Raw genomic sequence first — 26,862 nt, forward strand, 5'->3', positions numbered from 1 at the left:
TTGAGAAGGGTATGAATAATTTTGGACTGGACACTTTTTGCTCAAATGTTAATAAAAGCTGAGCTTTTTTTTCCCCCTACATTGTCTCTTGTACATTGTCTTATTTAGATTTTGGGAGACCTACATCATTTCCGGTCAAAAAATTACTTGCTGGTTGAATAAAAGTAACTTTATGTAAAAATTTGCCAGGGGGTATGAATAATTATGGGCAGCACTGTATATTGATATTGATGCTTGCAAAGAATAGCTGCGCTGTAAAAAAAGGGTGCATGATAAAGCTTAAATCATTGTTTTTGGAAATATGGAAAATATCAGTTTTCAAGGAAATATAGGTTAAAGTTAACAATTGTTTCTAAAGTCATTTTTAATTTTAAGTATTGCAAAGCCAAATATTTAGGTTATTTTTTATCATTTATCTGAAATAATATATTAAAATTTTGGTAATAAAATGTGTGCCGAGTGAAACAAATCACTAAATAAAGTATATAACAATGAAAAAGAAAATATATTTACAGTTGTAATAAGCGTAGTAAAACATTGGTAAATATGGATATTTTACTACTACTAAACCTAACCCTACTCTCACACAGAACCCTCCCTGTACCGATACCTAAGACACCCCCTGGTGGTACGTAACCCTAAGAATGCTCCCAGGTGGTGACTAACCCTAATACTCCCCTGATGGTGCCTAACCCCTAGACCCCTTCCCCCAGTGGTACCAACCCTTAGACCCTGTGGGTGATGCCTAACCCTAAGGCCCCTCCTTCCTGACACCTAACCCTAAACCCCCTTTCTCTACTGTAAATTACATAAATACAAACAGCGGTGTACTTGTTAGCAGTGCCGGATTTACATTGCAGGAGCCTATAGGCACAGATGTCCTGGCACCTTGATCACCAGCCTCTATGAACCTATAAATCGCCGCCGAATTGCACCACAAGTGTGCTGGCTGTCCCAGCTGTCACTTCTCCCTTACTTCCCTTGCCTGTCATAGGCAGCTACAGGTGTCCCTTATCATTAGGTTGCCAGAGGTACCCTCGGTATTAACCACTTGAGGACTGCAGTATTGAACCCCCCTAAAGACCAGGCCATTTTTTGAGAAATTGGCCACTGCAGCTTTAAGGCCAAGCTGCAGGGCCACACGACACAGCACACTAGTGATTTTCCCTCCCCCCCCCCCCCCCCCCTTTTTCTCCCCACCAACAGAGCTCTCTGTTGCTGGGGTCTGATCGCCCCCCAGATGTTTGTTAGTTTATTTTTGTGTATTTTTTAATTAAACAAAGTTTTTTTTATCCCCCCTCCCACCTTCCCCCCGCCAGCCAATCCCCGTGATCAACTGTCATAGGCTTCAGCCTATGACGGCGATTACGCCTGTGCCTCTGGAGGGGACAGCTAATGAGAATAAAGAGAAACTCTGAGACTGAAGGCTCCACTCCGCCCACCAAGCAGGAGATGCACGTCCAGCCTGCGCGCGATCTCCTGCAAACAGAGCCCCAGGACTTTACACCGATCGACGTTAGGCAGTCCTGGGGCTGCCGCCGCGGCCACGCATATCAGCGTGACGCGGTCAGCTACAGGTTAAATAGCTTGTGGTGCCCCTCCCCCGTGGAATGCCAAGGGCTGGATAAGTAACCTCTCATTTACACTCTACTCGGGACTCTGCATAGCTGAGAGAGGGAGGCACTACAAAAGGGGAGTGAGCCGCCTTTCCATCATCAGGCGCCTGTAGGCATGTGCCTTATGGTAAATCCGGCCCTGCTTGTTAGACAATACATTTCAAAACCAGAAGCGATACATTTGTAAGATAATACATTTCAAAATGATCAAAGTGGGGAGAAGGCTGCGCCTCCCTAAACACATGCTGCAATTGAATGGTTAATCGCACCTTTTTCTTAACTCTGCAAGTATATAACTATCAAGTTAGCTGCTCCCAGCCCCTCCTCCTGAGTTTCCTGTTTGCATGATAAGTCGTAGCAGATTTGCATATGATTTGCATCTGAATTGAATGTGAAGTGTGCAGAAAGCCTATTTAGGTGCTGCACACATGAGCTGGTGGCCATTTCAGATGCAGCCTAAAGGGGCATACAGACATGCGACTAAAGTCGTTGGTAACGAACGACTAACGATCGTTTATAACGACGATCGTTACAAAATAACCGCTAACGATCGTTAAGGGTAACGATCAGCGACTGAAGTCGTTGCAAACTGGAAATCCGTCCTGGCGGATTTTTTGTAACGACGATCGTTAGCAAAAGTACGTGTGTATGCTGATCGTTACAAAAACGATCGTTCGTTAAGTACCGTACATGCGCAGACAGAGAGAGACAGAGAGATGTATATAGATATATGTATATAGATATATATATATGTATATATAGATGTAGATAGATGTATAGAGATATATAGATATATGTTGACATAGATAGAGATATATCTATCTATATCTCTCTCTCCCTGTGTGTATATATATATATATATATATATATATATATATATATATATATATATCTGTACGCAACTTCCTCTTTCCTACTGGCCATTAACAATGACGTTCGTTCCGGGTTCATTGATCTGAATAACGTTTAGCATACTAGATGCGCTGCATCATACGTTCGTCACTTCCGCATCGTTCGTTCGGAAACGATCTGATCGTTTCCCACTTTCAACACCTCTTTACTAACGACCTTTTCATTTCTCTCCTTAATTGATCGTTCGTCGTTGCTTACGAACGATCGTTATCGCATGTCTGTACGTAGCTTTAGTGGTATGCGCTGGCGTTCTCTTCGCGATTTCAAAATGAATGATAATTTACAAAATTATAATTCTCAAAATGAATTTCCATATGTTAAAACAGTTGAAATGATAAAATAACATTTTAGAACAATAATTTATCAAATTATAATTCTCAAAATGATTTTCAATGTTAAAATGATAATTTACAAAAATTGTCAAAACGAATTTGAAACGATATTTTACAAACCACTGATTCTTAAAACAAAAACATTTCCCACTATTTATTGGGCGCCTGTTCAGTTTTTTTTTTTTAGTCAATATTTAAAGGTCAACTGAAGCGAAAGGGATATGGAGGCTGCCATATGTATTTCCTTTTTAAGCAATGCCAGTTGCCTGGCAGTCCTGCTGATCCTCTGCCTCTAATACTTTTAGCCATAGACGATGAACAAGCATGCAGCAGATCAGGTGTTTCTGACATTATTGTCAGATGTAACATTAGCTGCATGCTTGTTCCTGGTGTGATTCAGACATTACTGCAGCCAAATAGGCCAGTAGGTCTGCCAGGAAACTGGTATTTAGAGTGAATGGCGGCACCTGATTTGTCCACTTCTCATATGCGCATGATTTTTTTCAATGTTAATATAAAGGAAACAAATGATGATAGAAATACTAAAGTGGTTTGAATTATAAAACTACATCTTTTCATTATGCATTCTTTGCGTTACGTGTAACTAGGGGCTTGGTGGGGGCGTGATTAGAGTTGTGGCAGGGGTGTGTCTTAAATGTGTCCCTCTTTCTTGTCTCAAAAAGTTGGGAGGTGTGCTATACAATGTAAAACAGATATAATCTGTGATTCTGCTAAAAGAACTAAAACTTTCAGCACATAGTACAGTATTTTAAATTTCCATTATAGACTTTAGTTTACTAACTCAACTAGATTACAGATTTGCTATTCCATTCTTCAAACTTCTGACTCCTCTGGCCAAGCTGAATTGTTACTACTGTAAAAGATGCTGACTCACTGAGGGGGGTGTGGCCCCCTGTTGGGAATGTGTCTGCAGACATAGAAGTTATGTCAGACTGTTGAAAGCTATAGAAGCTACACAATCTGCACAAACTCCAGAAGCCCTCTGGTGTATCTCTGCTAGCATGGCTCCTCAGAGGATTCTAATAACAGGATGCAACCGAGGAATCGGATTGGAACTCGTCCGCCAGCTCCTAGAGCAGACAATCCCTCCAAAACAAATATTTGCGACTTGCCGTAACCCAGATTCCCCTCAAAATCAGGTAAAATTTTATTTATTGTAAGATCTGTCACTGAATTCGATTGAGGCTTCTTACACACTGCAAATCACAAATCCAATTTGTAATTCCGATTTACGATTCTGATTTTCCCTGGATGCTATTAACACAAGAAGAAAACTGCAGAAAAAACGCAGCATTCAGGACCGATTAAAAATCGGAATCGCATGTAGTGTGCAAGAGGCCTCAGTACTAGAAACTATCAAGGACCAGTAGTGCGAAAATGATGACATTCTGCTAGCCCTTCTTATTCATTCAGTATCAGCAGAATAAAATCCACTCTTATCACTGATTTCAGATAAGCTAAAGGTGCCCATTAACAGTACAATTTTTTTCATCAGATGCAAACTTTCAACGTGATTTTTACGATGAAAAGTAATTCTCTGTTCCCATCAATGGATCGATGAGGGCATTTTCTCTCCTCTGATTCCATTGTAAAATCCAACATTTGGATCAATTAAATTTTCTGTTCCAATCGACCATAGAATCATCGATTTTTTTTTTTGCCACACACTGCGCAGTTTTCTGTACAATTCAATCATAAAAATTGCATCAAAAAATCGCATCTGATAAAAAAAAAAACTGAGCATTTACTGAGCAGTTTACATGAAACAGTAGGCATTATTTTGCAGCTAGCACATCAGTGATTTTAGTGGTAACAGGATGTCAGATTTATTGCTATAGTGATGCGTTACTGTAAGGCTCCCTGCACGCTGCATGCGATTCCGATTCCGCTTTTTAATCTGTTTTTACATCCAATTCCGATTTTTAATCTTTACTGCATGCTGCGTTTTTTGATCCGTTTTTCTGTTGAATGTATTCAGGGAAAATCAGAATTGAAAATCGGAAACGGAATCAGGAAACCGTATTTGCAGTGTGCAGGGAGCCTTAAAGTGGGTCCATCCTAAGAAGAACTTATGAAAGCTGCCAGTGACCTCATTCTAGACTCCAGAGAAACACTGACTGCCAGCTGTTGGTGTTTTCATTTCAAAAGACTCGCATGTCAGTAGGAAGCATGCAACTGGCTTGTGCCTGCTATAGTAGGCAGCTCTCCAGCACCCCATAATGACATGGACTTGCACAAAGTGTGATCAGTATATGTACTGCATGCTTCACTTCAGCGGATCTGTGCCCCATTCATTATCATTAAAAGTGCTCTGCAAATGCACTACAAAAAAAGTATAACGAAAGTACAATAAAACACATTGCAGTTTTCTTTCTAATTTTGCGGTGAGGGGGGTATAGAAAAGGATGGGAAAAAACCAGGAGCCCAATATGGTGCAGTACCGTAGGTCAGTTGAGTAACTAGAACAATAAGTATTAGTCATACTCATAGACGTGGGTTGCAAAAGCAACCACTTCAAATCGCATGTGGGGAAGTACCGTCCCCACTCGGCCTTGTGTCCCGGTATCAATGGTCGCTGCTCCTGCGAAAAGAGTCCACCTTCCATGGTGGTAACCCCTGATCGGGGTGAATGGTAATCAGAGATGGTAGGAGGCGCCCGGTGTACTTGTAACACAGTATAGGTATAGGGTTCTTATGTTTCCCACACTTAATCAGCACTTATTCAGCTTGTACTCCACAATCAGGCACGGTACTCGACCTGAGGAAGCGGGTTAAACCGCGAAATGTGTTGTCAATTTGTGCCAATACAGTTACGGTTTAAACTGTAATGATGGACTACTTTTTCAGGTAGGACCACCTTGACTACAACAATTTTTTTTATATATACATAAGACCAACTAAATAAGTGCTGATTAAGTGTGGGAAACATACAAACCCTATACCTATACCGTGTTACGAGTACACCGGGCGCCTCCTACCATCTCTGATTCTTTCTAATTTTGCAGTGGCAGCAAACCCTATGTATATTCTTTAATACTGAATATTGACAGCTTCCAAACTTATTACATGATTTCTACTTAGGCCTGGTTTACACTAGCAGAAATGGAAAACTGATCCGTATAAGGGCTGGTTCACACAGGCATTTTTGTGGTGTTTAACGCAGCGTTTTTTGGGATCTACTGCTGTTCCATTCAAGTGAATGGGAGCGTTTAGAGCTGGCTTTTGCAGGCTTTCATGAAAGCCTGGCGGTAGATCCCGGCGTTGCGTCTAGTCTCGAAAGCAACATGTGGCTTTCAGAGACAGTAAACGCCAGGAAACAATAGCAGAGACCAGAACTGCTAGCCTTGAAAGCCTTCAAAAGCTAGTGTCTAAACGCTGGTGTTTGAACGTGGCGCCGAACGAAAGCTCGGCAGAAGCTCGTGTGAACCAGCCCTAAAACTGATCCATGGAACAGATTAGTTTTTAAATACATCAGATTTCCATCCATGACCCTCTGTTCCGTTAGTGCGCAGTCAAGGTAAGTATTGCATATTATCTTTTAAATCCTCACAGGTTTACTTTAAATCTAATACAATGAAGCGTGAAATTCAATATCTTATCATTACAATCAAATTATTTTAATTAAGTCTGTAGGAGGATCTCCCAGCAGGTCATCTCTTCTCATCCTCACAGGACAGAATGGGATGCATTCAAATAGTTACTACTATTTAACATCTATAATTTTTTTTAAGAAGTCTAATTTTAGAGACACCAAAACTAACAAAAATGCATATATGCTGTCATCCCTATCCCTAACTATCTAAGGGCTATTTTCCACTATGAAATGCAATTGCGATTGCAATTGCGATCGCAAATGCGTTTCAAACTCCACCATGCGATTGAACTACGATACTCAGTATAGTAGAGCTCAATCGCATCCAAAATGCGGCAGGACGACGATTGCGCTTGGACCAAAACCGCATTGCAATCGGATCACACTAATGGAAATTGCTGCTGCCGTTTACATTAGTGTAATGTACCTTGCATTTTGCGATCTGAATCAAATCGCAGGGTAGTGGAAAAAGGCCCTTACAGTCCAAACACAATCTACTTTTTTTCTGATCTGCTCAACATGAATTCAGAGCGTGCCCGTTGTCATGGATCTCATTTTACCCCCTGCATGTTTGATATTCTTGTGTAAGTACCCAGAGAAGATGTCTTGAGCTAAGAATACACATGCGATAATTGTCCACCAACGGGGATCGGGAAACAATCACTCAGGCAACACTTTGGGTACTGATGCTGTATGTTCTGTTGCTATGGAGGGGGGGGGTCGACCACCGGCGCACAATGGAGCGAATTCCTGCAGGTGGGTGGAGCAAAAATAGCATTGTGTTAGGTCCCGTTGTTAAGGATCTAACATGATGGATCCTTAATGACTCTTGATGCAGAATCGTTGACCACACAGAGCGATTATTGGCTGAAAAGATTATCAGCCAACAATTATTGCATGTGCGTATGTGCCTTTAGGCAGCACTTTTGATAGGATCCTGAATAATCAGTGCTCCCTGTTTTGGCCCCAGTAAAGGTACGTACACACATACGATAACCGTCAGCCGAAACTTCCGATAACGACTGTTTCAGTGGACAATCGTTATGTGTGTACAACCGCCACCGATCAATCTTCCTTCGGCATCTTTGTTTGTAAAGGATCCTTAATGACTCCCGATGCCTTAGCATGACTGATCACAATGCATTTTTCAAACGCCCCCACCTACTGATGCCGCTCTGTTGTCTGCTGATCATTGTCCCTCTATTCCCTCATTGAAACCTGTTGACCATTATACACTCAAGCCCCATACACACACTCAACAGCGGTCTTTTAGGCTCTCACAACTTTTCTTGTGAAACGCCTAAAAAAAATCTCTTGCTATTGTTCAAGCAGCTGATAAGACTGATAAGAAGTCAATTCAACTGGATTGACTTCTTATTAGTCTTATCAGCTGCTTGAACAATAGCAAGAGATTTTTTTTTAGGTGTTTCACAAGAACATTTCTGTGAGCCTAAAAGACCGCTGTTGAGTGTGTGTATGGGGCTTAAAGGAGGTCATACACTAGGCGACCAACCAACCAATCGACCATCCAATTCGATTATTATAATCGAATTGGATGAAAATTGGTGCTGCCAAGTGTATGTTCGACCGACAAAGCGACCAATTTCGGGACAGAAATTGGCCACACAGTCGATCGCGCATGTTGGAAAATGTCGGGCCAAGGTTGGTTGTTCTGGTGCGCGGTGGCAAGGCGGCCGAATTGCGAACGAGCGATGAGACGACGAAACCCCCGCCGCAATGTATAAATGTATGCAGACAGAGAAAAGGATGAGAAATGCCGGCACTGCTGTAAACTGCTTGTTTATTCATAATACATGGTGCAACATCGTGGATTCAATTGTATGCATATTGAGACGTAACATACCGGTTTGCTGGTAAAGCTGTGCGGTGGGTGCTGGGGGATGAGAGCCTTACGGCCGTTTCGCGCGAATGCGCTTCTACGGAGGCTGCTCCGTAGAAGCGCATTCGCGCGAAACGGCCGTAAGGCTCTCATCCCCCAGCACCCACCGCACAGCTTTACCAGCAAACCGGTATGTTACGTCTCAATATGCATACAATTGAATCCACGATGTTGCACCATGTATTATGAATAAACAAGCAGTTTACAGCAGTGCCGGCATTTCTCATCCTTTTCTCTGTCTGCATATGATGTCTATCTGAGCCTGAGCACGCTGGTCTATCTGCATCGCACCAAATACCTGGTCTGCACCCCTGAAACCCCCCCCCCCCCTGAACCCCTAGCTGCAGTGCCAGCACCTTTCTATTCTACCTTCCTTTATGTATAAATGTATGTAGTGTAGTGCATTTATACATTACCTGTCCGGTGTCAGCCTCCACGCGGTTTCAGTCTATCTCGCCGGGTTCCGCATACACGCCGGCGGTGCTATTTCTGATGTCACAAAGGCGCATAGCGGCTGACATCAGACGCTATGCGCCGCTAGTGTGTATGCGGCTTACCCGGCGAAATGGACGGATGGACCCGGCGAGCTGCTATAGGACAGGTAATGTATAAATGCACTACACAACATACATTTATGCATTTTGGGGGCAGCGGCGAGGCGGACGGCGGCAGCAGCTCAGCCGATTCCCTGATGATTTCATGCTGAAATCGGACGGCAATCAGCCTGTAGTGTATGGGCAGATTCGATTAGAGACAAATTTATCTCTAATCAGATGCGATTAGAGATAAATTTGTCTCTTGGTCGAATCTGCCCATATTCGTTCTAATGTATGGGCACCTTAAGTCACACACAGGATTAGATCAGTATCTTTTAATCTGTCTGTTAAGGCCCATACACACGGCATACATGTGTCTGTAGTTGTGATGCAGCGACAAACAGACAAGAGACAACAGCATATTTATGGGAGTGACAATTTGAGTTTGCGATAGTTGTACACACGTGACAACAGAAAGAGTGAAGACATGACGGAAGCTGCCTGCCACAGACTACATATAGTAGTAGTACTATGGTAGCGACTATGTTGTCTGTAGAAGACTTTCGTACACACAACAGGACACCAACAGACTAAACGATGGTTCGTGAGACAAAAGTCACAAGAGATTCAGAAGTTCAATCGCTCAAACATGGCTGTGTCTGCAGCCAGTCTGCTGACGGTCTTTGTCTCTTGCAGCGTACACACGAACAAACCGTCGCACGAACTTTCGCTCAACACGTGTCTGTGTAGACATTTGTATGCCATGTGTATGGGCCTTAATTGGTTTGGTCTCTTGGTGTGTGTGTGTGTGTCTCTGTCAGCCCTTGTTGTAATCTGCCTTACTATCGTTTTACTTACTTGTATTACTATTTCCTTATTGTATGTCTGATCATTTACCGTGCATAAAAGAATAATTTAATAGGGTACATGTCATCAGTTCAAGTCTCTGTTAGACAGAACTAGGGGAAATAAGGCTACCAGAAGAAAAAAAAATCAGTTTTATAACACATTCATGATGACCTTGTGATAGCTGTTCAATGCATCAGTCATGCATATACACTGCATTCCAATGCAAAACAAATTAGTAAATAGCGAGTAAAACCAGCAGAACAGGACATGTCCCATTTTTGAAAATACTTTACAATGTAGGTTTATCCGTATAATCAATTTCACTGTTTAAACGCAGCTCTTAAGCAAAAATACTTACAGTATAACATAAATAGTATAAGTATAGATCAGTACAAATCAAAATATAAGTACAGCTTTCAGTGTGGCCAGGATCCAAGCCAAAACATTATTATTCTACATCTATTATTATTTATCTATTAGAGCCATAAAGTTTTGTCCAAAAACAACTTTATATTTCTGATATAAAGGGTGCTTCTTGACATTTTACTGCTATGTACCCATTTTGAAAGTCTGTGCTCACAAAGTCCTCCATGGTATGGTAAAGATTATCTCAAGCAACGCTTGACACAGATATATTTTACAGTAGTACTGTACATGGTAATTATTTCTAAACAGTTTTTAAGCATTTACTATTGCTTTTAATTAGCTTTAATTAGCTAAAGTACTAATGTGGTGTTGTTTACACAGGATTTATCATTTTCTAAATTATTATATATATTATAATATACCTAATTAACTATAGCGAGGCCAAATACCCCCTGAGCCCATCAGAAGTACTCACTGGAGTGTGTGTACCACATGTTGAGAACTAGTGATAGTCATGTCTAGGAAAACTCAGAGAAGAATTTGTTCAGCTTGGTCAGGTGATACATACATAAGTCCTGATCATGTGCTAAATATGATCACAGCAAATCAGAGCTTTGCATATCCATCAGCTGATCGAACAAATCACATGCTTCTCCAGTTCTCCTAGAAATAAACATCACTATTGAATATAAAATAAATGATCATATTTTATATTTATTTCTATTTATTAGTACATATTTCATATCTATAAATGGTCATAAAATCATATTTATTTAATAATAAGTGTAAGTTACCCGAACAGATCTTAAGTAAACGCGAAATCCTTGTCTACCTACCACAGTTCAGACAAGTCCATTTAAATAATCATAACTACCAGAAATATCACACTGCCATGGTACACAGCCTAGCACCCCACACCAACAGCCATTTCAATGCAGTACTGGAGTCCTAAATTAAAGATGTCCAATCCAACATCTGACCAGATCCTAAGGCCCATTTCACCATTCTCCAAATTAATGTGCCTCAAGTCAAAACCACCTATTGTAGGCATACATTCTGCAATTTGATGGTTCAGCCATGACAACTGTACAAGTTTATGAACCATCTCTGAAATTAAAAAAAAAAGTGAAAAAGCCCTATAAAATCATTCTTAATGCCTAAAAATAAAATCAATTTTATTCCTTACCTATATCATTTCCCCTATTCAACAGATCAGGAGGTGTGAAAGATGTATGCATTTCAATTAACGCCAACTTAAGCAGAGCTCACTTCATACCTCTATGTCCACTCCAATAAACTGTGTATCTAACAGGGTCCATATCTAGATTAGTAGTATAACATTATTTGCATGCTCTATTATGTGCCCAAAATATATAAAAGTGGCCAACGATCCAAGTTATCTCTTTTAGAGATGGCCCGAACCTCCGATTTTCGGTTTGCGAACTTCCGCAAAAGTTCGGTTCGCGCAAACTTTTGCAAACGGCAATAGACTTCAATGGGGAGACGAACTTGGAAAACTAGGAAAAAATTATGCTGGCCACAAAAGTGATGGAAAAGATGTTTCAAGGGGTCTAACACCTGGAGGGGGGCATGACGGAGTGGGATACATGCCAAAAGTCCAGGGGAAAAATCTGGATTTGACGCAAAGCAGCGTTTTATGGGCAGAAATCACATTGAATGCTAAATTGCAGGCCTAAAGTGCTTTAAAACATCTTGCATGTGTATACATCAATCAGGTAGGGTAATTAGTGTACTGCTTCACACTGACACACCAACTTTGTGTAGTTACGGCCATGCTGGACTGGTGCGCACCATGGCGAGATTGCTCTTCCTCAGTGATATCAGGTAATGTCTGACTGCCTTATTAACTTTCAATGGTTCTTTCTCTACCATTGTTAAAGCTTACATCTATATTTTTTTACATTACATTTTCTGCTTGCGGTTCAGTACCTGCAGCAAGAATCTATTATGGAGGGCAAGTCTGCCATTATGAGTGACCACAGGTAATGGCCGGGGAATCCTGGTTCAGTTCTGATCCGGAGTTGGAGCCTAAGAAACGGCTACCACCACACATCCAAGGAAGGCAGCAGGCAAGGATGCACGTCCCGAGGTAGTGACCAAAAATAACAATACAGGACTCGAAGGAGGTTATAGAGGGCAAGTCTGATGGTGCCTTCACTGCGATTCACCAGGTTGGTCTCTTCCTCAAGGAGGAGAGAATCTTTTATGGAGGGCAAGTCTGCCATATTGAGTGACCACAGGTAATGGCTGGGGAATCCTGGTTCTATTCCGGTCCAGAGTTGGAGCCTAAGAAACGGCTACCACCACACACATCCAAGGAAGACAGCAGGCATGGCATGCACGTCCCGAGGCAGTGACCAAAAATAACAATACAGGAGGAGGACTTTTGAGGCCCTGCTGTATTTGAAATGAATTAACTTTGAATCCTTTTTTTTAACAGGTAAGTTTTTTTTATTGGTTTTTCTTTTTTCTTTAAAACAACGGTACAACATCACATTTGAGTACAACTGTCAAACACAGAACTAATGACAGCTACTCATAGGTAGGTCAAGGTCCTTGAGAAGTATAGGAGAGAAAGAAGAGTGGAAGATAGAAGAGAAGGAAGAAACAATCTTGGTATAATGGTTTACAGTACATTGATTTAGAAAAATCTAATCATTAACATGTCACTCGTACTTTTTAGTGATATTGCATATATAGAATATTTGTATGTATCATTTGAATCTGAATAGAAGGTGGTACCGGATACATTCCTTATATACAATATAACGTATATTTCCATGGAATAAAAAATATAGTACCTTGTATATGTTTCAAGTACAAGCAGTTAAACTTCCACCTGAAGGTTTCTGCAGTGCTGATCACACCATCTAGACCAAATATTGTCGAATTTTTTAGGACAGTTCCTGCTTTTATATGTCATTTTACACAGGGGCAGCATATGATTGACTGAGGAGATCCATTCGGCCCTGGAGGGTATCTCTAAATGATTCCAGTGTGTCAAGATTATTTTTCTAGCTACATGACATAATGTAAAGATCATAGCTTGCTTATATTTACTGTAGCTATTTTTATCAAAAATTCCTAGCATTACCAGTTTCATATCAAAGTGAAATGGTAGGTCCAACACCCCCCCCAATAGCTTTTTCCACCTGTTTCCAGAACCTTTCCAACTTTGGGCATGCCCAAAACATATGTAAATAGGTTCCCACTTGTGTCCCACATCTAGTACAAATGTTAGGGTGAGCATTATTCATTTTATGTAATTTGCTTGGGGTGAAGTACACTCTGTGAAGGTATTTTAGGTGTATTAGTCTATCCCTGGATGAGATTAGAACGCCAGCCCCCCTGCCTACTGCTTCCTCCCACCTCTCGTCCTCCATTTCCCCAACATCATTTATGCATTGCTCACGTATTTTATTGGTGTTATGGCACATTTGAATAAAGAGATCTGCATATATAGCTGATAGGGGCTTTTCCAGGATTTTTTGTCTGAGGAGAGACTTTAGCGGGTCGGATTCCAGCTGTATACCCTCTCTACCAAACTGGGCTGTGTATGCATGTGACAGCTGAAGGTATCTAAAGTACATCTGCCTAGGGATATTGTAAGCTTGTCTAAGCTCTATAAAGGGCAATAAGGTTCCTGTTCTAGTAATATCTTTTAGTATTTTAACCCCATATCGTGCCCATAGTGCCGGGTCGGGTATAAAGGAGAAGTGTGGAATATTGGGATTACCCCACAAGGGAGCATATGGGGACTATTTAGATGGTACAGCATATTTTTTCTGAATATATTGCCATGCCCGAATCGGAGTTTTCATTACTACAGTGACATTTGGAGATGAATTCAGGCCTCTGAAGGGAAGATTTAAGAGGGCTTCATAGGAGCCCATAATTGCGGCTTCTATCACTATCGCTGGGTTGAGTTCATTTCTCGAGAACCACCATCTAATTGTAACAAGTGTTGCTGCCAGAAAGTAGTAAAAGAAATTAGGCATGGATAACCCCCCTTCTGAGGCCGGGAGAGTCAGTGTTTTTAAAGATATACGTGGGAGTTTTCTGGACCATATAAAAGAGATTAAGATTTTATTTATTTCAGTAAAGTATTTTTTAGGAATCCAAACTGGGGAATTGCGAAATATCACAAACACTGGTTCGCACGAATGTCAGGGGCCCCAGCCTCTCTCACTTGCTGGGGCCCCCAAACCACCATGCGATACCCAGAGGGAAATGTGGGCGAGCCCTGGCTCTCTCACCTCCAGGGACTTCACCCCCATCACCTACAAACTGAATGCAAACTGCAACACACATAATTTTTTGCTCACTACCTACCAGCTGCAAAACAGAAATTTAATATCACAAACACTGTTTTGCAGCTTCCAGGATGTGGTTGACAGGTGAGTAGTTAGGGAGGGGACTGTGTGGGAGATGCCTACACGCGGCGTCCCTGTAAAAGATGTAATCAACGATTACGTCCAACCAAGCCTCCCACCTGAATGCTAATTTATGCAAATCCTGCTAGATCGGTATGGCAGGCAAAAGGTGTATGACCGTGCACCTGATTGGCTGACTGGCGCCTGCTGGCCAGATAGAGGTAGGAAATTGCCTGAACTGGTAGTGAGCAAAAAATTATGTGTGTTGCAGTTTGCATTCAGTTTGGAGGTGATGGGGATGAAGTCCCTGGAGGTGAGAGAGCCAGGGCTCGCCCACATTTCCCTCTGGGTATCACATGGTGGTTTGGGGGCCCCAGCAAGTGAGAGAGGCTGGGGCCCCCGACATTCGTGCGAACCAGTGTTTGTGATTTTAAATTTCTGTTTTGCAGCTTCCAGGATGTGGTTGACAGGTGAGTGGTTAGGGAGGGGACTGTGTGGGAGATGCCTACACGCGCCGGTCCCTGTAAAAGATGTAATCAACGATTACGTCCAACCAAGCCTCCCACCTGAATGCTAATTTATGCAAATCCTGCTAGATCGGTATGGCAGGCAAAGGGTGTATGACCGTGCACCTGATTGGCTGACTGGCGCCTGCTGGCCAGATAGAGGTAGGAAATTGCCTGAACTGGTAGTGAGCAAAAAATTATGTGTGTTGCGAATTGCGAAATATATATGTAAATTTGGGCAGGAGCATCATCTTAATTGCATTGACCTTACCTACCAACGTTAAGGGTAATTCTTGCCAGGTATTGCATTTATCCTTAATCTTTTTTATAATAGGAAAAAAATTATTGTTAGAAACAGCTTGGTATCTTTGTGGATCACTATCCCCAGGTATGTAAATGTGGTTGACCATTGCAGCCCCGATCCGCCAGAGTCTCCCCCAGAGGCATTATTATCCAAAGGAAAAAGGATAGACTTTGTTCTGTTTATTCTTAGTCCTGACCACCGACTGAAATGCTCTATTATACTAAAAGCTGCCGAGAGAGAAGGGCCAGAGTCTGCGAGGTAGAGTAGTATATCATCTGCATAGAGTGATACTTTTTCCTCTAGTCTCCCCAGCCTTAATCCCTCAAACCCCGTAGCATGTCGCAGCATTATAGCTAATGGTTCAATGGCGATAGCAAACAGACTCGGCGAGAGGGGACACCCCTGTCTGGTACCCCGGAAAAGTGAAAAAGGAGATGATGTTTTGCCATTAATGCGTAATCTGGCGGAGGGGTTTTTGTACAATAATTGTACCATTTTAATAAAGTTATTTCCAATGCCAAATTTACCCATTACCCTCCAGAGGTATCCCCACTCCACCGAGTCGAACGCTTTTTCATTATCTAATGAAGCCAGAACCCTATCTCCTTTATTATCATAGTTAGCAACCAAATTAGTATGCAGCCTTCTAAGATTAATATCAGTACCCTTTCCGGGCATAAATCCTGTCTGGTCCTGATGGATTATGGTAAGAATACATTTGTTGAGCCTATTAGAGAGGGCTTTTGCTATTATTTTTGCATCAACATTTATGAGTGAGATGGGTCTGTAGGAGGTGCATAAGGTAGGGTCCTTACCGGGTTTCAGTATTAGTGTAATTAATGCTTCCGACCAGGAGGCAGGAGGTGCATCATGATTAATTGCTGATTTCTGGGCCTCTAGCAATTTGGGCGCTAAAACAAGGTGGTAATGTTTGTAGTATTCCGATGGGTATCCATCAAGGCCAGGAGTTTTCCCGCATTGCATTTCCGAGATAGCGTCAGTGACCTCATCCAGGGTAAGAGGTGCGTCTAATATTTTACTCTGTTCTTCACTAAGGGTAGGGAATGTGATATTATTTAGAAACTCATCTAGTTGTGAAGGGGAATAATCTACCTTGGAAGAATATAAATTTGTATAGTATTGTATAAAAGTGCTCTCTATAGTTTTTTGGTCTTCATGTAAACAGCCATCCTCGGACCTGATCCCCGGGATCGCAATATTTGACCTTGCATCTCTCAAGAGCCAGGCCAAAAGTTTATCATTTTTATCCCCTTTAGCAAATATAGTTTGAGATTTAGCGAGCAAGGCACATTTGCAACAATCAACTCTAAGGAGTTCCACTCTGTGGAGTGATGTTTGCCAGTCCTTATAGGCCTGGGCAGTTTTTGTATTAGCGTAAGTATTTTCAGCTTGAGTGGCTTGCTGTTCAGCAGTATCTAAAGTAATATTAGCTTGTTTTCTGGCATTAGAGATTTCAGCTATATAGTACCCACGGATAAATGCTTTTTTTGCGTCCCAGACCACGTCCGAGGAGGCTGAGGTCTCATTGTCTGTCCAATAATTTTGTAGCGCTTTAGTTTTTGCAGCATCGACCAGCATTGGCTCCATAATCCAAAACCTGGATAGTCTCCAGGATCTGGATGTCAGAACCTCCTTTATATTTAGCGTGAGCAATACTGGAGCGTGATCCGATATAGTATATACCACTAGGTAGAATATCTACTTTATTTATCATGGGTAATACATCAGTTGACGTATATATAAGATCTATTCGGGAAAGAGTTCTATGTGTAGCAGATGAACACGTATATTTCAGTATATCTGGATATTTCCATCTCCATGTGTCTATTAAAGAGTGTGTGTCTGCCCATTCACCTAGATTAAACCCTTCTGGTCCAGTATGTTTGAGTCTATCTTTGGCAGGATTTGGTGCTAAATTGAAATCTCCTGCCCATATAAGTTTAGCAGGTGCAAGTTGTGAAATTATAGCTATTAATTCATGAAGCAGCTCAGTAGATCCAGTAGGAGGAAGGTATAAGCCCACAATAATAAACTGCATTCCAAAGATAGTGGCCTGCACCAGTATATATCTGCCAAAATTATCCAGTTTGACCTGGTGTATCACAATGGACAGAGAGTTATGAAATAATATACTGACTCCTCTGGAATGAGTAGAGTACATAGAATGGTAATAATGGCCAACCCATGGCTTTTTTAGAGCCATAATAGTTCTACCAATAAGGTGAGTTTCTTGGAAGATACAGATATGAGGGTGGTATTTCTTAAGGAAATCAAAAACCAGGGACCGTTTAAATTTGGAGTTAAGACCCAGAACATTCCATGAGACACAGGTCAAACCAGATGGCATGTCAGCTCGTTGAACAATTGGCATAATAATCACTAATGAACTGTATACATACAGGTGACATTATTTCTAGGTATAGGAGCCCAAGGGAGGGCCAAAGAGAAGAGTAAAGTATGGAAGAGAACAGCATTCCTATAATTTCAGAGCCTAAGAATCCTATGACCTACTATCCCTTAACCCCACACCCACCCTGCTACGTCTACCAACTTGTATTGTAGCTTAGTCCCTAAACTTCCCACCTTTCCCTTAACTATCCGTCAAGAGGAAAGGTAATAACTATTGAACTAGTGCGTAAAAAGATTACACACTTGTGTGTGTGGGAGTGGTCTGATGGGCTGGAGAGGTCCACTGCCCAGCAGCACCCAGCCATTGCCAGGAGGTATAAAACTTAACTATGTTCCCCTTCCCCGCCTTTCCTGGTTCTTATAGATCGGTAGTAGTGGAGTTGCTCTGACTCAATCTGAGCAACAGTAACACATGTATATAAGATTTAGAATTATAAAACAGCGACAGGGCAGTTCATATTACTAGACAGACCGTAAGCCAGGGGGAGTAGCCACTGCATGTAATATAGTTCTATCCACCATAGGGGTAATCATGTTTAGGGTATTTAAGGGTATTTTAACATAAAACATAGCATAGACATAAGAAAACTTATCAGTCTAATATTTTGAAAGACCATCTCTCTGATGTGGTTCCATTGCCTGTCCTATAGCACCATCTAGTGGCAGAAGTATAATAGAACAGGTTAGCAAAATAGAACTGCCCTGTAATATAGTTAGCTGCATATATAAGGTATTAGAGCAAATGGCTGAAGCTACACTTCTCTTGTCTATGTTTTTAGAAAGTCAAATATATGTTATGATCGTAAGTCTATCTCAGTGCAGACCCAATAGTTGATAATAGAGAGCCAGCCAGTATAAGTAGTAAGAAGTATAGCAATAGACAGTTAGATCACAATACATACTACCGTCCACCATAGGGGCAATAACATTTAAACCCCAACCATAAACATTTTAACATAAAATAGTGAACATTTAACCGTGCATTTTTGAGTAAGCGTGATAAGGCGCCATTATCCAGAACTAGGCATCTGCTGCGTTCTCAGTTATAGTAGTACAACGCCATCTATCAGCGGGATCTTGATAGTGCAGATCAAGTAGGGTACATTATGCAAAAATGCCATCATCACTATTATTAAATGCAATACTTATAATGGCGTAACCAGCAGTGTTCAAATCTAATATGTAGTATGCCTCAGGGGTTTCCGAAGTGAATCAGAATCTACCCACAGTTCAATGTTATATCCACTTGTCTATCGCTACCGCGGGATAAATTCCACAGTAATATGTTCGCAGAGATAGCGAAAATAATCCTTCAAACTTCTTGTGAGTAACAGTATTATGTTGTTTCTTCACACTCAGAACCAAAAAGTTCTCAATCGAGCAGGAGAAAGAGAAAGTCCCGGTATGCGGTTTTTAGTGACAGGGATCATAGTTGGGAATAAGGTAGCAAAACATTGCATACGATCTAGCAGGTAGGATATATACTCTAGTGGGTCTGAGGAGAGGCACTACATCATTCAGCAAAGAGCCTGTACGATAATAAACAGCGGCAGCGGCAGTGTCTTTTGTAGGTTGCCACCATTATGTACTCACTGTGCTTCCCAGCCGCGGGAAAAACAGAGCGGGAGATTCAAAAATAAACAGTTTCCATAGCATAGCCAGCAGTAGGAAAATGAAATATAAAAACTTGTAAGTAAGAAAAGGAACGAGCGGGGGTTCTCCACACAAGGTCCGCTATATAGTAATGCTATGTTTCCACCGTATTTTGTATAGTCACAAGCACATGGTAAGGGCTATGCGCCATTTAGGTACTCACTCGTTTAGGTGGTAGGGCGTCCAGCCACTTCATGACATCAGCGGTTTTATCGAAAAAATGCACAGATTCGCCGTCCTGAACCCTCAGTTTGGCTGGAAATTGCATAGAATAAACGATATTTCTTTCTTTGAGCTTGGCTTTGGCGTGTTGGAAGGTCTTCCTCAGCTTCTGAGTTTCCACTGTATAATCTGGAAAAATCATTATTTTAGTGTTCTCGTACTTCAGCTCTCCTGCTTTTCTTGCTGCTGCTAATATGGCGTCTCGGTCTCCAAAGTTGAGCAGTTTCAGGATAATAGGCCTAGGGAGCGATCCAGGAGGTCCTTTTCGTGAGGGCACCCGGTGAGCTCTCTCGACCACGAAATGATCAGAGAAGGTATCATCTGGGAGCATCCGGCGAAGCATAGTTTCAATAAATGTAGCGGTGTCCGAGCTTTCAGCCCCCTCCGGCAACCCCAGGATTCTTAGATTGTTGCATCTGTTGCGGTTCTCCGCGTCTACAGCCCTATCCTCTAGGTGTGTAAGACGGAGCTGCATTCCCGGGATCGCCACGCTATGGGCCTGAGTAGTGTCTTCTAAATCGGAGGTGCGGTGTTCCAGGTCTCTTGTCCTCTCCCTGAGCTTACCTACATCTCCTCTAAGCAAGCTCAAGCCGGTGTCTAAGTGGTCTATCTTGACCGTCAGAGGTTTGACATGTGCGAATTGCATCAAGCAGTTCAGCAGAAGTCGGCATGCCCGAATCATCCTCCACATTGTCTTCATGCCCGCCGCCATCTTTGCCTTGCTTTCCTCTGCCCGATCCTTGTGGAAGAGGAGTAGCTGGAGGCTGGTCCGCGGGTTCTATCGCGTCTTCCTTCTCCCTGTTAGCTTTATTAGCTTTCGGGGGCATTATGGAGTAGGGTGTGGATCTGTGTGCCGACTTTAGTATGCGTTCCAGGAGTCCCAAGTAGCTGTCTGGTAGTCTAGCTGGGCCGAGGTTGAGGGTTCTATTTGCCTTCCCTCCTCCGGCGGTGTACTCCACGAGTCCTCCAGCGTGAGCCTAGGGAAGTATAGGATATTTCCAGGGGTATAAGCAACTGTTTAGCCGCTCAGAGGCTTGCGATTATCCACTAGGGAGATGCTGGGCAGCGGAGCTCTAAAAGAAGCGACTGCTCAGCGCGCCATCTTGGCCACGCCCCTCAACTTTGAATCCTTTAACGAGAATCTGTTATGGCGGACAATGATGACACTACTTGCCTTTCACGAGAATCTGTTCTGGAGGGCAAGTCTGCCATTGTGACCAGTGGGTAATGGCCTGGGAATCGGGTTCGATACCAGTCTGAAGTGGGAGCCTGAGACCCATGCTGTATAAGTAATGTACCTGCCCTGACTGTGCTTTGGAGACCAGGCATCTGTGGTCAGATGGACCCTTGACCCAGCGGAAGACAAACCAATTCGAATGCATTTGCCAAGAATGTGTTATGAAGGGCAGGTCTGCCATTCAACTGTGTGAAACCTTTGATGGTACTTTCTCAGTACCATGGTGACTGACCAGGGGTAATGGCCGGGGAATCCTGGTTCTATTCCAGTCCGGAGTTGGAGCCTAAGAAACGGCTACCACCACACATCCAAGGAAGGCAGCAGGCATGGCATGCACGTCCCAAAGTAGTGACCAAAAATAACAATACAGGAGGACTTTTGAGGGCTTGCTGTATTTTAAATGAATTAACTTTAAATCCTTTAACGAGAATCTGTTATGGCGGACAAAGATGACACCACTTGCCTTTCACCAGAATCTGTTCTGGAGGGCAAGTCTGCCATTCTGACCAGTAGGTAATGGCTGGAGAATCAGGGTTCGATTCCGGTTCGAAGTGGGAGCCTGAGACCCATGCTGTATAAGTAATGTACCTGCCCTGACTGTGCTTTGCAGACCAGGCAACTGTGGTCAGATGGACCCTTGACCCAGCGGACGACAAACCAATTTGAACGCATTTGCCAAGAATGTGTTATGGAGGGCAAGTCTGCCATTCATTCAACTGTGTGAAACTTTTGATGGTACTTTCTCAGTACCATGGTGACTGACCTGGGTAATGGCCGGGGAATCCTGGTCCGATCTGGAGTGGGAGCCTAAGAAACAGCTACCACCACCACACATCCAAGGTAGGCAGCAGGCATGCTGTGGTCAAAGGAGCAGGAACGGCTACCACCACACATCCAAGGAAGGCAGCAGGCATGGCATGCACATCCTGAGGTAGTGACCAAAAATAACAATACAGGAGGACTTTCGAGGGCTTGCTGTATTTGAAATGATTTAACTTTAAATCCTTTATCAAGAATCTGTTATGGCGGACAATGATGACACCACTTGCCACAACAGCTAGGTATATGCAGTGATGAGGTGGGTTCACTCAACACAAAAGGTAGTGACCAAAAATAACAATACAGGAGGAGGACTTTCGAGGCTCTGCTGTATTTGAAATGAATTAACTTTAAATCCTTTAACGAGAATCTAGCTAGGTATATGCAGTGATGAGGTGGGTTCACTCAACACAAAAGGTAGTGTAGTTATGTCAGCCAGTCTGGCTTTGAAGGTTTGGCAGTAGCTTCCTGGAGATCCTTATATAATGTAAATTAGCTATCATTGTCTGCTTCTAATTAGGAAACCCTTAATCAGACAACAGCAGAAGTGAAGGGTTTTGTTCTACCTTATCTGGAGTTGAAGCTTTGAAGCCATGGACAATTGAAACATTTACACTTCTGTTGGTGAAGGCTGTTAAAGCATTGTGAAGAACTCTAGACTAGCCAGGAAGAGCCTCCTCACCAAACGTTTGACATGTGTGTTAAACACTATTTCATTGTGAAGAAATTGAATTATTGGTGGAGGTGCAAACTATAACCTGTAAATTACATCTATTGGGAGATGGGAAATCTCTGCAATTAGGGACTGTCTACCTAGCCCCTAATTAGGAGATGGCTAATCAGGCCAATAGCAGCCATATCCTTACCTTTGATCTGCTATAATACACTTTTCATATGTGGATGTTAGATCTCTGGGAATCAAATTATGTCTGAGGATGTAATTAAAACTAGTCCCCCCCCCCCCCCCCCGTCCAAACAGGCTTGCAGCCTCAAGGCAAATATTCCATTATAAAAAGCAGGGGACATATACCTAAAATCAGTCCCCTCCTGACGGTAGCTGCAGCTGGACTCCCGGCCCAAGCTAAGTGGGCTCCTGGTCCAACCAGAACTGTGTCCGTCCACAAAAGTCCAAGGTTCTTCTAACAATCCCTGTTATTTTGGTAAGCAAATCGCTTTGTGTGTATCTTGTAACTTTTACTTTGTAACTTTTTTACTTTGTTTTTTTTTGTACATCTCTTGTATATATTAATTTCTGCACTGTTCCCCTTTTTTTCTGGAATATTAAATTGCTATTTAATAAGCTTGACTTCTGCTGTACTAAACTAACGCTCATAGCCTAGAAGAGACTGAAGTGTAGCTAAGTTCATGCCTGATTGTATGATTGACTCATCCAGGCACAACTGTTATCCCTACAGCTAAGTTAAAAGCCGGGGTTTTAGTTCACAGAAGAATGCATTCCTATGCTTAGTCACCTATACTGCGCAGAAGTACCCAGGTAAACATAGGTGTCCTAACTCTGGCCCTGTAACATGCATAGTGCAGACATGCAAACACATTCATTGCATCAAACCTATCAATGGATTAGGAGCACACATCCTGACGTCCTCTCCTGGGACAGACAGTGCATCTTACCAATCGCACAAGGGAGCTAACGTTATGTGTCCATGTGCACCATGCACATACACCAGCATAAGCTGTGTGCATGCTAACAAACACATACAGGGGAAGGAGGGAGTGCACTGAATTAGACCCTAGCCACAGGGGTCAGTAACAAGAAAAAAATACATATATCCAGGCACATCGCCTCTAGTTAGGACATTAAATAAGTTATTAAGGAAAGGGAGGTGCTGAAGGGGGTGTGGCTAGAAAACAGCAAAAATCTATTAACCCTTCGCACTCTCGCATGCAAATGTTACAGGGCCAGAGTTAGGACACCTATGTTTACCTGGGTACTTCTGCGCAGTATAGGTGACTAAGCATAAGAATGCATTCTTCTGTGAACTAAAACCCCGGCTTTTAACTTAGCTGTAGGGATAACAGTTGTGCCTGGATGAGTGAATCTGTGAATGCATTTGTTTGAACATTTGCATGCGAGAGTGCGAAGGGTTAATAGATTTTTGCTGTTTTATAACCACACCCCCTTCAGCACCTCCCTTTCCTTAATAACTTATTTAATATCCTAACTAGAGGCGATGTGCCTGGATATATGTATTTTTTTTTTTTGATTGTATGATTGGGTGACACTACCATATAAGATTGTAACTGCATTGTGTGTGGGGCGTTTGTCATACTTTGACCTAAATCGCACAGCTGACCCAACGTACGAAAACGCCAGTGCGAGTAGCTCGACAGCAGAGTGGCTAACCGTATCGTTCGGAATGACTGTTAGTGGTTTTGCTTCACTACAGTGTAAGATTGCAACTGTGTGTGTGTGTGTGTGTGTGTGTGTGCGTGGCGTTCCCGTATTCGGCCTAAAGCGCAAAACTGACCCGAATACAAAAACGCGGATTGCGCGCTGAGCACTCGACAGCAAAGTGGACGTGTCTAGCAAACCGCTAGTGGTGGCAGTGAGAAGTGTTCTGAGGGGTCACAGCCTTGTTTTAGCGTGACTTCCCCTCTCGATCGGGTCAAACCCGCAGTCGGGAACCGTACACGCAGGCGTGCCGCGGGCCGGTTCCTGACAGTAGTGACCAAAAATAACAATACAGGAGCAACTGCCATTCACTAAGTGCTTTTTAAAATAAAGTATTTCCCCCAAGAGGAGATAGGCTTGTCCAAAACCTGTCGGTTCTGTCAGATTTCTACTTACTGTAAGTGACAGGAACATAGGAGACAAGTAATTTATGGCTCATTTTACTCTGGAAGAAATGTACTACTTATCTGTATATGTTTACATATATTTTAAATATTAATATTTTCGTGACAGTGGTCCTTTAAGACACAAATATCTGAATGTGATGTGTGAATTAGAGATCATATCATTAGCTTTCACATTATTCACTTTGTAATGATTGAAACATGTTTTTATAAATTATACATTTTATTATTAAATATAATCTTTCATTTTGTTTTACAGAAACTTAATGATCTTGCAGCTAGAGCCCCCAGTGTTTTAGTGATTAAATTAGGTAAGTCTTACAGTTATAATTCTAACTTTTATCTCCAAATAAAGGATTACAATCCAAGTTTATGATGATGGTCATGACATCAGAGTGTTAGTGATCAGATCAGGCTACAATTCCCAAGATCCAGAACTGCCTGGGCTTCCTTTGCAAAGCTTTGCATCTCCAGTGACCATATGTCTATGTAGCTTCAGCAAATTGCTAATTTTAACTTGTGCTTAATTAGTGCTTCCATAGTAGCTGTATCAATGCATATACATTTCTTAGTATCTTAAGGGGGCCATACACTAGATGACCAACCCACCAATCGACCATCCAATTCGAATATTATTATAAAATTGGATGGAAATTGGTGCTGCCAAGTGCATGCCCGACCGACAAAGCGACCAATTTCGGGACAGAATTTGGGCGCACAGTCAATTGCGCATGTTGGAAAATGTCGGGCTGAGATTGGTTGGTCGGGTGCGCGGCGGTACAGCGGCAAAATTATGAGCGAGCGGCGAGACGACGAAACTCCCGCCACTGGCACCGCAATGTATAAATGTATGCAGTGTGTAGTGCATTTATACATTACCTGTGCGGTGGTAGCCTCCACGCAGTTTCAGTCCATCTCGCTGGGTTCCGCATATACGCCGGTGGCGCTCTGACGTCATGAAGGAGCATAGCAGCTGACATCAGACGTTATGCACTGCTGCCGTGTATGCAGCTTACTGTGAGAATCCGCTCAGCTGCCTGCGCAGGCAGGCAGCCTTTTGACCATTGTTTAGGTTTGCATGCTGCAGGACTCTGGAACAGAGACCTGTCTTTCCATTGCAAGTTCTGGTCTGTTCTCTTGCTGGGGAATTTGCATACATTCGTTATGCAAATCCCCTACCTGCCTTCTTTGATGACTGGCACTATAAGAGCTTTATGTTTCCCAGAAGGCTTTGCTGGTCATTTCCCTTCCATGTTCTGTTCCTGATGGACACTGCTGGAGTGTCAGCCGTTGCTATCTAGTATAGTTAATTCCTGGGGGTTGCTTTAGGCTCCCCTTCTAGCCCAGTCAGGTTGTATTATCTGTTTATTTGTTCTGTTGCCATTGTCCTGTCCCAACGGTGTTCGACAGGAAATGGTTCTGATCTCTGTTCTTGGAGTATAGCTGGTGCAGCGGTTGCTACCAGCTATCTCTTCTGTTCTGTCTCCTGGGATCGCGCTAGCTACTTTTCGCTAGCGCTGGGGATCCTTCTGTTCTGTCTTCTGGGATCGCGCTAGCCACTTTTCGCTAGCGCTGGGGATCCTTCTGTTCTGTCTCCTGGGATCGCGCTAGCTACTTTTCGCTAGCGCTGGGGATCCTTCTGTTCTGTCTTCTGGGATCGCGCTAGCCACTTTTCGCTAGCGCTGGGGATCCTTCTGTTCTGCTACTCTGTACCTGGATCGCGCTAGCCACTTTTCGCTAGTGCTGTGGATCCTATCTCTCGCTTGTCCCTGTTTTCGTGTGTCTGTCTTGTCTGCTACGCTTGCTGGAGGCTCGGTGAGGTAACCGTTAAGCAAGCGCTCGCGTCCTCTGTTTCATGTTTGTCTGTTAATGGTTAGTTAGGCGTGCTTGTCTCTATTGTGCTTACTACGTGGAGACCGCGCATAACCGCGTGCACTGTTGCGAATGAGTGCGGTGTTCGCGGTTAGCTAGCGTTTGTTATTTTCCGTATCTCCTTATTGTATTATTTGCTGTGCCTTTGCTACCCTCGTGCCCTGTTTTGCTCAGTCTTGTGTCTCTGTTGGCAATCGCCATTCTTGCGATTGCATTCCCACTTCGTTTCCGCCGTTGTGTGTTCACCGTCGCTGGGTGGCGACTAGTTTGGTGGACACACATTGGTTCTGTCCCTTTGCTCTGTTTCTTGTGGGCTATCCAGCCCTGCCTGATCGTACCTTGTCCTGGATCTGTACAATTCCCGTCTGGCATCTGTGGCTGTGCAGCGACTGTGTTCGCCTGCACTCCACAGCGCCATCTGCCGGAGGGAATTGCCCTCTGCGGGTGCATAGCACCTAGCCTGGGTGTCCTCAAATATACGCTT

The 26,862-nt window shown here is 42.9% G+C and overlaps 1 protein-coding gene across 2 annotated transcripts in view; it reads left to right on the plus strand.

The window, feature by feature from the left end:
* Window positions 1-3,826: 3,826 nt before the first annotated feature.
* Window positions 3,827-26,862, plus strand: part of LOC137537587 (C-signal-like) — a 65,333-nt gene continuing 42,297 nt past the window's right edge. For both annotated transcript variants that reach the window (XM_068259463.1, XM_068259464.1), the window contains exons 1-2: window positions 3,827-4,020; window positions 24,766-24,817. In XM_068259463.1, the coding sequence (XP_068115564.1) occupies window positions 3,883-4,020; window positions 24,766-24,817 (190 nt within the window). In that variant the 5' untranslated portion in view covers window positions 3,827-3,882. The remainder of the gene's footprint in view (window positions 4,021-24,765; window positions 24,818-26,862) is intronic.

The sequence above is a fragment of the Hyperolius riggenbachi genome, chromosome 11 (genome assembly GCF_040937935.1).
Source record: "Hyperolius riggenbachi isolate aHypRig1 chromosome 11, aHypRig1.pri, whole genome shotgun sequence".
NCBI classification, from domain to species: Eukaryota; Metazoa; Chordata; class Amphibia; order Anura; family Hyperoliidae; genus Hyperolius; species Hyperolius riggenbachi.